The 12646-nt window shown below is 38.3% G+C and overlaps 1 gene segment (V, D, J or C); it reads right to left on the bottom strand.

Annotated features, from left to right (window-relative positions):
- Positions 1-788: 788 nt before the first annotated feature.
- LOC100683694 overlaps positions 789-12646 on the bottom strand; it is a 45624-nt gene continuing 33766 nt past the window's right edge. Inside the window, 3 exon segments of the C gene segment in view lie at positions 789-1359; positions 9553-9678; positions 11618-11947. Coding sequence covers positions 1220-1359; positions 9553-9678; positions 11618-11947 — 596 coding nt within the window.

The following is a 12646-nucleotide window of genomic DNA, read 5'->3' as shown; positions in this document are numbered from 1 at the left end:
ATTTTAAATGAGATGTTGTTTGAACTTTAATATATAAAAGTTATTATTCTAAATGAATTCTTTAGTGAAAATAGAAAAATAAACGATCACCTATTTTCTTGCCACACACTGAACATTTTGTTTACATGTAGAAATATACATACACACGTAAATGAGTGTCCTACTTCTTAATGTATGTGCTTGGGCATGTGCGTTATCTATTACTTCTAACTTAGAGCTGCCAACAGTAGATGCTAATGTTGTTGAAGACATACATGTACCTCGTATAATTAACTCTTTTGATCCACACAACTCTAGGAGATAGATCATTGTAATTTTACTTTTCAGAAGAGAAAATTATGTCTTAGAGAGTTCAAATAGCTATAGAACTAAGATTTAAACCCAGGCACTTGGGGTTCAGAGCCCAAGCCCTTAACCCCTCCACCACCCTATTTTCCAGTGTTAGTGTTGCTCTCTGGGGTTCTTACGAGCACATGAAACACTGCTATAGGTCTGAGCACACCAACCAGTCTTGTGATGTGTTATACTGTCATCACTAGAGTGTTTTGAACTAAATGAGTCTGAATCAGCTGACCTTTGAAGGAGGAATAACTCGGGCACCTTCACTGGCTGTGGCTCCCCAGTTTGGACCAGTGCCTCAAAGTAGGTGTCATAAGGTCAGGGCAAGAATTAGAAATCTGGAATTGATCAGTATTACAACCAGCACTGAATTGGAAGGCTCAGTGGTTATGGTGTCCCTTACGTTGGACCCTTAGATTGCACCAAATGAAGGCACACAGGCCAAAACAGACTTTTCAATGCTTTTTATTGTGCCTATTTTGAAAAACAGTACAAAGTTCAAGTAGCAAGGATGGCGGGTTCCACGTATATAAAATAAAAGGCTTCCAGGCACTTATCTGGTTAAAGAGTCCCTGTCCTCAGAGGCATGGGTACTGCGTGGCTGAGGAATGGGTGGGCATTAAGGAGAGAGCAGTGATGAAGCCCCTGGGGATGGCCTCCTGGCCCCACCCTTGAGCCATAGTAGAATTTGTTCTTGCTGCAGAGCGAAAGTTTCTGTTTGCCCAGTGGTTTATAAACCCATTCTGCATAATGGCACTAGAGAGAATGACACATGTGAAAGGAAATAACCCAATCTCAGAAAGAAAGCCCCACTGCATCCACAGCAGACATTTTAGAACAGCAGCCAATGGGAAAAATTGGATCCTGGTGGCACCATGTGTTAGTTCTTCCTATTGCCATCGAGCGCTGGTCTCTCAAGCAGACAGATGGTGATGATGATGGAGTACATCAAGCTCTTGAAGAGGAGGAGGATATAGATATAGTAGGCAGAGGTGTTCATGAGCTGCAGCTGCTGGTTGTCTAAAAGAAATCACTTATTAGTTTCATCTGTTGTTTTGAAGGTTAGGACTTATTAATAAGAGAGGGGTGACTGTATAAATTTCTGATGACCTAGGTTGAAGTGACACTCTCACACCAGCACAACCGAACAGTAAACATCGATAACACCACCACACCACCACCACCACCTAGAAAACTCAGATCCAAGTTTGCAAGTCAAGTCAGTCAAAAAACCTGTGAAATTCATCTAGAACATTCCAAAGTATTAAAAAGCCAGGTTGTTTTAATAATAAATGAATCCAATGTGAAAAAAGTATTGGTGATAAGTGGCTTTTAGCATTTTCATCCCCACCATGTCTCTAAGTAAAAATAAGAGGCAATATTCATTAAGTAAAAATTAAATGTTATTTATTTTGAGAACTTTGCATGCAAAGTGTAAATCTTATTTAATTTTCTAATAACTTATGAGATTATTTATTTTATTCTTTACAAAGAATATTTATTTTATTTACTTTACAAATAAACTGAGGACAGAGAGAGAAGCCATTTGCCTGATTTCTTTTTTTTTTATTGGAGTTCAATTTGCCAACATATAGCATAACACCCAGTACTCATCCTGCCAAGTGCCCCCCTCAGTGCCCATCACCCAGTCACCCCAACCCCCCACCCACCTCCCCTTCCACTACAGAGTGGAAGTGTCTTTTGTTCATTTCCCAGAGTTAGGTGTCTCTCATGTTTTGTCACCCTCACTGATATTTCCACTCATTTTCTCTCCTTTCCCTTTATTCCCTTTCACTAATTTTTATATTCCTCAAATGAATAAGACCATATAATGTTTGTCCTTTTCCAATTGACTTATTTCACTCAGCATAATACCCTCCAGATCCATCCACGTGGAAGCAAATAGTGGGCATTTGTCGTTTCTAACATTTGCCTGATTTCATGCAAACAGTAAGTATTAGAATCTATATTGCAATCTCAGCAACATGGCATTTAAGAACACTTTCTCAGTTGCTCTGTAATTCTGCATCTTCATGTGCAATAAATACCCAAGGCATCAAAATTATTAAGCAAAAATATAAAGTTGGATGATGAAGATATTGAAGATGATGATGATGATGATTAGGGTCCAGAAGTCCCTTGATATTGGACGTGGAGGGTGGATCAGCAGGGCTAGAAAGAATGTTCCTCATCATTCCCTTTGTTCATATGTGGGGAGAAAGAGGCAGGAGCTAGTACTTATGATGTAGCAGCTAAATGAGATATCTACACTGGATATTCCACATATGTCACGTCATATCTTAGGAGTTATTGTTAGGTGTTATTTGTGTCATTTCAGACGGCCCAGAAAATGCAAATAGTTTACCCGTAGTCATGCAATTGATAATGAAAGAGTAGAGTTTATTTATTTATTTATTTATTTATTTATTTTACTTATTTATGATTGTCACACACACACAGAGAGAGAGAGAGAGAGAGAGGCAGAGACACAGGCAGAGGGAGAAGCAGGCTCCATGCACCGGGAGCCCGACGTGGGATTTGATCCCGGGTCTCCAGGATTCCGCCCTGGGCCAAAGGCAGGCGCTAAACCGCTGCGCCACCCAGGGATCCCTATTTATTTATTTATTTATTTATTTATTTATTTATTTATTTATTTTAAAGAGTAGAGTTTTTTTTTTTTTTAAGAGTAGAGTTTAAATCTAGTACGTGGCACAAGAAGCCCTGCACTCACCTCTTCTCCTCATGTGTGCACCTGTCTTAGGGTATGGCTTTGGGATTTAGAGGAAGAATAAAAACTGGGTAAGAGTATAAAGGCTACATTAAAAATAAAAGCAGGAAGATGCCAAAAAAAAAAAAAGTTCAATTGCTTGGAGGTTACTGGCTTTGTATTTGTATGTAAATAAAGCTTTTGGGAGAAGACAATGCACAGGCAGATTATATGATTACTATGAACAGGATAATTCCCCATGTTTGGAGCGCTATTTGATGCCAAGGTCCCTAAGACTCAAAGCAATTAAGATAAAGTAAGAAAGACCCCTCTGAAGGAGTCACTTTTTTAAGCCAAGTGGCTTATTCAGTGATCTGATGTTACCTGGTTTTACCCTTTCCAACAGTTCATCTGAGTATAGCACATTGAGTTGTCTACAGCACAGATCCAGCCTTGCTCAGCTAAGAGATATTCAAGGGTTATCTTACTTTTAAGAAATGCTTTGGCCAGAATCTAAGGATTTTTGCTAGGTAGCCAATCCTTTAGGAACGATTCTGCAACAATTTCAAGAATGAAGGAGAAAGTCTTAATCAGACCTCATTTCCATTTATCCCAAACTGGGGAAGGAGGGCCCTGCCAAAGGGGTGAATCTTGGTGGCTTCTTGGTAGTCCCGACTAGCTACAGATGTAAATTTAGGAGAGTCAATGAATGAGATATCTTATTTACCTTGAAAAAATTTAGGAGCAGGGTAAGATTTTTCTGCTAGCCTGAAATAAAAGTTTGCTATAAATTCCAAAGTTTACCCCCTTTGGCAATAATGTGGGAGATACAGGCTATTTGGATGTCAGCTACTTCTCTTTCCCTCAATTTGATTCAGAAACTCCATTGTCTGGGCAGGCTCAGGTATTATTTGAGACTTCTGTAGCTGTGTGATGTGTACCAGGCTCAACCTTTAGTTTTACAGTGGAAGTACTTGGTAAGGTTCTTCTTCTTCTTCTTCTTTTTTTTTTTTTACAGGTATTCATCTGTGTTTATTTTTTTATTATTATTACTTTTAAAAATAAATTTATTTTTTATTGGTGTTCAATTTGCCAACATACAGAATATGCTGAGTGAAATAAGTGAATCGGAGAAGGACAAACATTATAGGTTCTTCTTTTAACTGAGATGTTCGAGGACTATTTTCCTCTAATGTTTTGTCTAAAATACCTAATCAGTTGGCTGTAAACTGTGACTTAGAGGATCTCTTTAATTGTAATCTAGGAAGGTTTCCATAACCTGTTGATGATAGGCTTGAGCATCAGGCTTTGGAGACTTACATTAGCTGGTCAGACTAGCAGGGAACATGAAGGATCAGCAGAAAATTGTACACTGAGACAATTCCAAAGTGTTTGCAAGGTTTTCCTAAAGACTCTATCATTTGCCCAGTGATGTAGGAGCCTTGGTCACTGGAGATCACAAAAGGTGGGAAACCCATTTTTAACAGTGTCTTTGCCACAGTGAGGACATCAGTCTCTTGTCAGGGAAAGGCTTTAACCATCCTGAAAATACACAAACAATGACAAGGGCTTATGAGAACCCATACTAAGTTGCAGAGGAATGAATTCCAGCTGCAAGTGTTCAAAGGGTACAGAGGGAGAAGGCATGAAGCCTCTGGAGACAACAACAGGATTTTCCAGGATTATGGATCTGACAGGTTAGACATTGATGGTAAATCATTTTCTACTATTATAGAAGTCTTCCACTGACATCTGTTTATAATTTGAGTCATTTATAATGTCCTATGGTGGGTGATGGAATGAAAAAACAAAAACTAAGAGAAATGGGGTTTGCCAAGGGAGCCCAGAAGAACCAAGTGGCTGTCCTGGTTTTCCCTTAGGCCTGACTCTTTGTTTAATATACTTCTATTGTTTATCCACCTTCATTTCTCTGAATCATAAGCAGACTGATAATGATGGGCCATTTTTTGTGGAACCAGAATGGTCTTTATCTACATGTGCCACAATCTTACAAATACTATATCTAGAAAACTTAGTATGAAGTTCTATTTTTCTATCCCATGTAATGTGATATATTAAATAAGCCAGACTAGTTTAGCAAATCCATTGGAATGTTCCAGGTCAAAAAAGATTTAAGCAGACCAAAACTCCAAAGGAAACAAACAAACCCACAAAACCCTTTGTCCTTTCTTTGACAGAGAGAAAACAAATTCTAATGCTGCACCAGCTTACTTTTGATTTGAAAATTCTTCATTCTAATATTAGCCACTCTTGACCACACATAACATTCCTTTCCTAACATTGCCTTTGTAGAAACCTCTACAACTTTCTCTTTTACATTCAGATTTTGTCCTGAGTTTACCCTCATTAGGTGACCAACCTCCTTTTAGGACAAAATCCTTCTTTTTCCCCCCTCAAAAAACATATTTCCATTCCTCATACTTTTTCTTATTAAAACTACACATCTTACTTTTCCTTATATTTTCGGTTGTTTCCCATATTATTTTCAGTAGTCTTCATTACATATATTAGAATTCTTAACACTTAGAAACCTTCATTTTAAATGAAAGCTAATAAGTAAACAGTTATGAACTGTTTTTTTTAGTCAGCATTGTTTATATTGGCAAATTTATGAATACTTTTCATAATTTCCACAAACGTGCATCTGCATAAAGCAGTCTTTCAGTAAAGCACAAAATACATTTATGAACATGCCCACATTTATCTTCAGTCTCTGAAAAAAGGAAACCAAAAGCAGATGAACCTATGTTTATTTGTTAATACTTTAATATTTTATCTTGCTTGGAAATGATCTAGATAATCAATATAACTTAACAAGTGACCTATCTCAGTAAAACCTTAAGGATTTAAGTTCCCAACAATATTTGAGAGACTATTTAAAACTTTATCTAAAATTTTTCATTTTATTTACATCTTTTGAAATTACTTGTTCCTAACAGTTTAGCTGAGATTACCCATAAAATCATTATGAGATGTGGGGAGGGATGAGTGAAATAAGTGATAGGAATTAAGAGGTACTCTTGCGGAACCCTCTTGCACTGTTCATGGGAATGCAAGCTGGTACAGCCATTCTGGAAAAACAGTGTGGAGGTTCTTCAAGAAGTTAAAAATAGAACTACCCTACCACCCAGCAATTGCACTACTGGATATTTACTATTTACACCAAGATACAGATGTAGTAAAACAACAAAACATCTGCACCCCCAATGTTCATAGCAGCAATGTCCACAATAAGCAAGCTATGGAAGGAGATAAAAAGATGTCCTTCAACAGATGAATGGGAAAAAAAAAACAGATGACTGGATAATGAAGTTCTGGTGTATATATACAATGGAGTATTAGCCATCAGAAAGGATGAATACCCACCATTTGCTTCACTGTGGATGGAACTGGAAGGTATTATGCTGAGTGAAATAAGCCAATAAGAGAACGACAATTATCATATGGTTTTACTAATACATGGAATATAAGAAATAGTGAAAGAGATCATAGGTGAAGGGGAGGGTAACTGAGTGGGGAAAAATTAGAGAGGAAGATAAATCATGAGAGACTCCTAACTCTGGGAGACAAACAAAGGATTGCGGGTAGGGGAATAGGGTAACTGAGTAACAGGCATTAAGGAGGGCACGTGATGAGATGAACATTGGGTGTTATACTATATGTTGGAAAATGGAATTTAAAATAAAAAAAATAAAGAGGTGCCCTTGTCTGATGTGCATAGGTAATGTTGGAAGTATTGAGTCACAATATTATATACACAATACTAATATAATATGGTGTGTAAACTAAATGGAATTAAAATAAAAATTAAAAAAATAAAAATTAAAAAGAAACCTTATGAAACATCCAAGTCCATCATTCTCCTAAGTTGGTTCCTATAACATTTTATAACAGAGATCATATCTACTTATTTGACTTTTGGTAAACTCAGGCACATGAAATTTCTCATTTTAGTGCTGATAAGGCAGTAAATATATGCTTATTTTACTTAAACCCACAACCATGCTCAGATCATGTAAAGTTGAAAGACATTTGAGTTAGTTTCTATTTCTGAGAGTTTTAGAATGCCCAGTCCTCATTGTTTGTGATTGTATTCAAATCAAGGAAATGAGCTATTTACAAATTAATTTTGGCAACACCATCCAGACAGAAAAATATCTCACACTGACAACATATATTTATGGACACACAGACTACTGCAAAGACCCCAGAGTCACTAATATTTGGAGATAATTTCAAGATTTGTATTGTCTCTGGAATTATTAAGGAGACTAGACTAGAATTGAGGCACAAGAGCTCTTTAGCAGTTCATATTTTAGAAAGGGCTCTTTATTTTTCTTTCCCTCAGTCTCGGGCATTTGTGGGTTATGCTTAAATTTTAAAGAATTAGTAGGATGTAGAGTTTTAAAGACAAAGAAGCAATGTATGTTCCTCCAAGAATGATTTTGCCTTCCTAAAGCCAATCATTTATAAGCCATTTTCCGTAAATAGGAGAAGCTTGGGGATAGGTAAAAGAATAGAAGAACTTTGAATTGCCTCAAGAGCTGCATTTCTACTTCTGTTAAGATTTGTCAGGATAGTTGCTCTGAGTTTCTTAAAGACTTGATTTAGGTGAAATGACACCATAGTTTGATACAATCTATCAGAACATATGAGCCTCAATTTGCTTCCTTACCTCTGGGTACATAGTTTGAATTTTAAGGATTTCTGGCAGCATGGAATAATCTCTCTTGGGTGTAAAATGGATCCCTAAAGAGGATGCAAAGGATATTATCTTCCCAAGATCCAGAGTCCCTCAGTAAGAGTCAAAGGAAGAAACCAACAGGCCACACGTCCCACGTAAGCAGAAAGCTAATAGCAGTTATGCAGGATGACACAAACAAGAAGGCAATAGCTCTCTCTGCGAGAGAAAGGATCAATAGCAATGGGTCTGGATTTGGAAAGAATGAGACTACAAAAATTTTACTATCCCCACTGGACTACGTGCCATGGAGAGAGATTTGGAAGGAGCTACTTCTGTTAAGAGTTTCTACTCTTCCCTGGCTTCTGCCAGTTTTTCTAGGATCCCAGTGCAGGTCCTGTTATTTACCAGAATTTCCACATGGCTGTTTAGGAAAGTAAAGCATATAACAATTTTCCAGAAACCACCCAGTTTCACCAACTCTGGAAGGGGCTCATTTGGGGCTCTCCTGTAGATATGGAGGTGTCTGTAAGACTATGAACTGAGCAGACTGCTGTTTATGGCTGTGTAGTCTGTTCAGAGTGGAAAATCAATTCAGACTAGAATGAGCACTCAAAGGAGCCAAAAGGGAGCAGGAGTTAGATCAGTCTTATAGTCTTCTGTTTTAGGTACTTCTTCCATCTTTAATTTTTTATTAGCCTTTTGCAATGAGTCTTTCAATAAAATGACCTTGGAATTTTAAACCTTTTGGAGGTTCTGTTTAATTGGAGAACCCTTGCTTTTAAGTGGGTTCTTAATGATTTTATCTAATTGGAAAGTTCCCCCTTTATGGGCTTTGTATTTCTAGATTATCATTGCTCTGAGGGCTGGCAACAGTTTGGTAGGATACTAGCCTCAAATGGACTTAACCACACCCCAGTCCAAATATATCTGGCTGAAAATGAGTTATGCCCCACATTCCTGTCTGGTATTATTTTGGGGTTTCCAATTCTTATCTGGGATTTCCAATCTGATTCCAATCCAATCCAACCAAGTCAGTTTGTTAGGACACAAAACAAGCTTTTGATATCTAGCAATTTTGCTAGGTATCTGTAATCTAAGACTATAGTTTTAAATAAAAAATTAATAGGTGCATTGGAAAGTCATGTGTTTGACTCTTTAGAATTTAAGGATCCCATTAGCTAAGACATTGGACTTCTCAGAGCTAAACTAACACCTAAAATGGTTGTGTCCTGAAATTGGGGATTGTGGGTATTTCAGAGTGTGGCTCCTTGCCCAGAAGTTTTCGTGAGGTTGATGGGTGACGTAGTGCTGATCCACCCCATTTCCTGACCAGCTACTACTATCAGGGGTGTGTTCTTGAAGTATCGAATGCTTTAACAGCCTCTAAATGCTTGACTCATGCCCACCTATTGCTGTAGTTTTTTCCACCTTTCCCTGTTAGCAGTGGCCTTTATCTACACAAATGAAGACAATCAATTAGGTGCACATTAGTCTATGGGCAGTAAGAGATGTTACTGAGTTCTGGCCACAAGAAGACTGTGTGCACCACCAACAATTCCCCTGAAATCTTGCTGAGATTTCCATCTCAGGAATTTGTTCTGAAAGGTTAGGGGCTTGGCTCTGGGCATATCCTTCTGCTTGTTCAGTTGTACTCTATGCAAACATGCCTACAAACATGCTAACTCAACTGAACTCAGGCATAACACTCTGCCAGCCTAAGCTGATCTTCCCCGTAAAGCAAAGCCGATCAGATTAGAAGTCAAAACCCAGAGAGTGGAGCTTGGAACCAGGGAGAACTCACCCACAGTGCTTGGAACAGTTGAGAAAGATTGTGAACTTAGAGGGCTCACAGTTACCACCTGTCTCTTCCTCCTTGTCTCTGAATGCCTCTGGGAGTCCATATTGGATTGAATCGCTGCCACCAAAACTGGTAAAGAACAAAAATTTAACCAAGTAAATGTTAAAGATCTAATGACTCTATTAATGGATCAATTTATGACTAAGGTCATCTAGCAAATAAAAGGGAGCTCTAAAGGACTATGGGGATGGAACACTTTTTACAATAGAGTGTGAGTGGAAAAAAGGGAATTCTTAGCAAATAATCCATTGTTTTAGGCAAGGCCACTCTCCCAAGGTGAAGAAAGGGTCAATCAGGAAACTTCCTGGGGCTGAACAGGAAATTCCCATGTGGACTGGTTAAAGGTTACTCTTCTGGGGGTTGAAATTACACTTGGGTTAGGTATTAAGTCTTGGTTTAGTGACTTGGGGCCGTAAGCCAAGTGTTTCCTTTTTGGGTCCGTGGGTTTTTTTCAACACTCCAGAAACACAAAGACTTCCTTCAGAAATTCAGATTTGTATATAGCAAAGCTCTTCACAGGTCTTATTATGTGCTTGTTCCCCACTGCTTAAAAAGTGCTTGTTAAGCACAAGGAAAATCCAAACTTGTTCCTCCTTATTGGGTCTCTGGGACCTTGGTCTGTATATTAATATTTCAGGACTTGACTTCTGAGTCTAGTGAGTTACTGGATCACAGCAGGCCAGGGCACATTCAATTGTCTGCCCACACTGTTGAAATGTGACTAATGTTTGCACCAATGGCACTCCTTTGGGACACGATGCCTGAATCATGAGTGACCCAGACTGATTAGAAAAAGTATATTTGCTTTGCTGTGTGATCCTTTTTGGGAGAGTAGTTCATCCTGCATTCCTTCCAGGTCTGGCACATGCCGATATTGCAATACATGTTTGAAGAGCAGCATTTACCAATAGTAAGAAATGCATTCTTTGTGTAGAATGAAGAATGTATGTACACATTAGCCTCACCCAATCCTTACTTACTAAATTTCCCCTTATGCTGGTATATAAAATTCATGTCCGAAATACCCAAGACCATACTAAAACCTCAGAAGCCAAAGTACTATTTCTGGTGGAGCGGTGATCCAGCTCCAACAAATGAATACCTTTTTGTTCCTATAATTCATTGTTAATGTTTGAGTAGAGCGAGATTGAAGTGATAAGGGCTTTAACTGCTGAGTAGAACATTCTTTTTCTTAATAAATATTTTTATTTATTTATTCATGAGAGACAGAGAGAAAGAGGCAGAGACACAGGCAGAGGGAGAAGCAGGCTTCCTGAGAGGAGCCCGATGCGGGACTCCATCCCAGGAACCTAGGATCATGCCCTGAGTCGAAGGCAGATGCTCAACCACTGAGCCACCCAGGCATCCCTGAGTAGAACATTCTTGAAAGATGTACAATTGGTCTTATTTCCTGATCAAGTAAAATCATCAAAAGTGGACTCTCTTTTGAGCATTTATGGTGTGCAAGGTTACTAGGTGCTTTCACATGGATTGTTTCATAAAATCATGAAATGACTATAAAAAACATCACTGTGACATTAATATTTTGGATGATGAAACAGGTGAGAAAGGCTAAGTGAATTTTTCTTTTTTTTTTTTTTTTTGTATGTTCTGAAGTCCATTCTACTATAATTCTCTGGGGAAATAGCAGCACATTTATGCTACCATTAAAAGTTAACAACACTAAAGAAAAATTTCTAATTGCTTGTTTTCATTAATACTTGACAAATGGGTGCCTGGGTGGTTCAGTCAGTGTTTGCCTTCGGCTTGAGAACAGGATCCTGGGATTCTGCCCAGCATCTGGCTCCCTACTCAGTGGGGAGTCTGTTTCTTCCTCTCCCTCTCCCTTTGCCTATCATTCTGCCTACTTTTGCTCTTTCTCTTTCTCTCGCTCTCTCTCTTCAAATGAATAAATAAATAATCTTAAAAAATACTTGACAGAAAGGTAGAGTTTTTCCCTTAGAAACAAGGGTTCTAGAAGGTTATATTCATATTTACGTGCACATACTTCTGTTTATTGAAGGAAAATCGATCTCTTGGTCAACCCTTCCTTTATTCCTCTCATGTTTGACCATGCATTTGTGATCTTTAGCCATTGATTCTTGAGTCACGGTCAGCCAGCTGAATTTCATGTATGTGTCCTTAGTCTTCATGGTATCTCCCTGCTGGGATTGCAGAACTGTTTTATCATCTTTTTCTTTCCAGTCAATCTTGATAACATCAGGGAAAAAATCCTCAAGAAGACAAAGATATGTTCCAGTGTTGTGGTCTTTAATTTCAGTAATTGAAGGAAGAAAAACTGTGGGCTTGGGGGGAATGTCTTCATCAGGATTTTTATCTGTGGGAGAAAATGGATAACAATTAAAACGCTATAAGAGAAACATGAACATTGTGTGGTTTGGAACACCCCAGCACATAGAAAAGCAAGGCAAGTTGCCATAAAATTAGTGTTTATTATGGCCTTTCTACCACAGTGGGTTATAAGGTACTGTTCTTTGTTTACATGGGAAAAGAGGTTCTAGAGGTTATGTAACTTGACCAAAGTCACAGCTATTGAGCAGCAGGGCCTAGATTAATATGTGGCACTTTTAAACAATACACAGTCACTTGTTTGAATGGGAGTCTATTTCCATGCATACTTGACAACCTATCAAGTTGATGTTTTAGTTTCAAATTGGATCCCATGACTACTTTTGAGTACTGGAGATCTTCTTGATTTCTGTTGTTTTGTTTTGTTTTGTTTTCTAAATGTTTTATTTATTTATTTGAGAGAGAGAGAGAGAGAGAGCAAGAGCAGGAGTGGGGGTAAGGACAGGGGGACAGGGACAGTCAGACTTTCCCCTTACTAAGAAGCCTGAATGTGGAACTCAATTCCAGGACCTGAGATCATGACCTGAGGGGAAGCCAGGTGCTTAGTTGAGTGAGCCACTCAGGTGCCACAATTTCTGGTTTTATAGAACATCTTATTCTCGTAACTAAACCACTCCAGGATTTTGAGAACAGTAGTGTTTAAAGCTGTACCTCCAAATTATTTACA

Source organism: Canis lupus, chromosome 18 (assembly GCF_011100685.1).
Source record: "Canis lupus familiaris isolate Mischka breed German Shepherd chromosome 18, alternate assembly UU_Cfam_GSD_1.0, whole genome shotgun sequence".
NCBI classification, from domain to species: domain Eukaryota; kingdom Metazoa; phylum Chordata; class Mammalia; order Carnivora; family Canidae; genus Canis; species Canis lupus.
The sequence above is the reverse complement of the archived record's forward strand: the minus strand, read 5'-3'. Positions and strand labels throughout refer to the sequence as shown.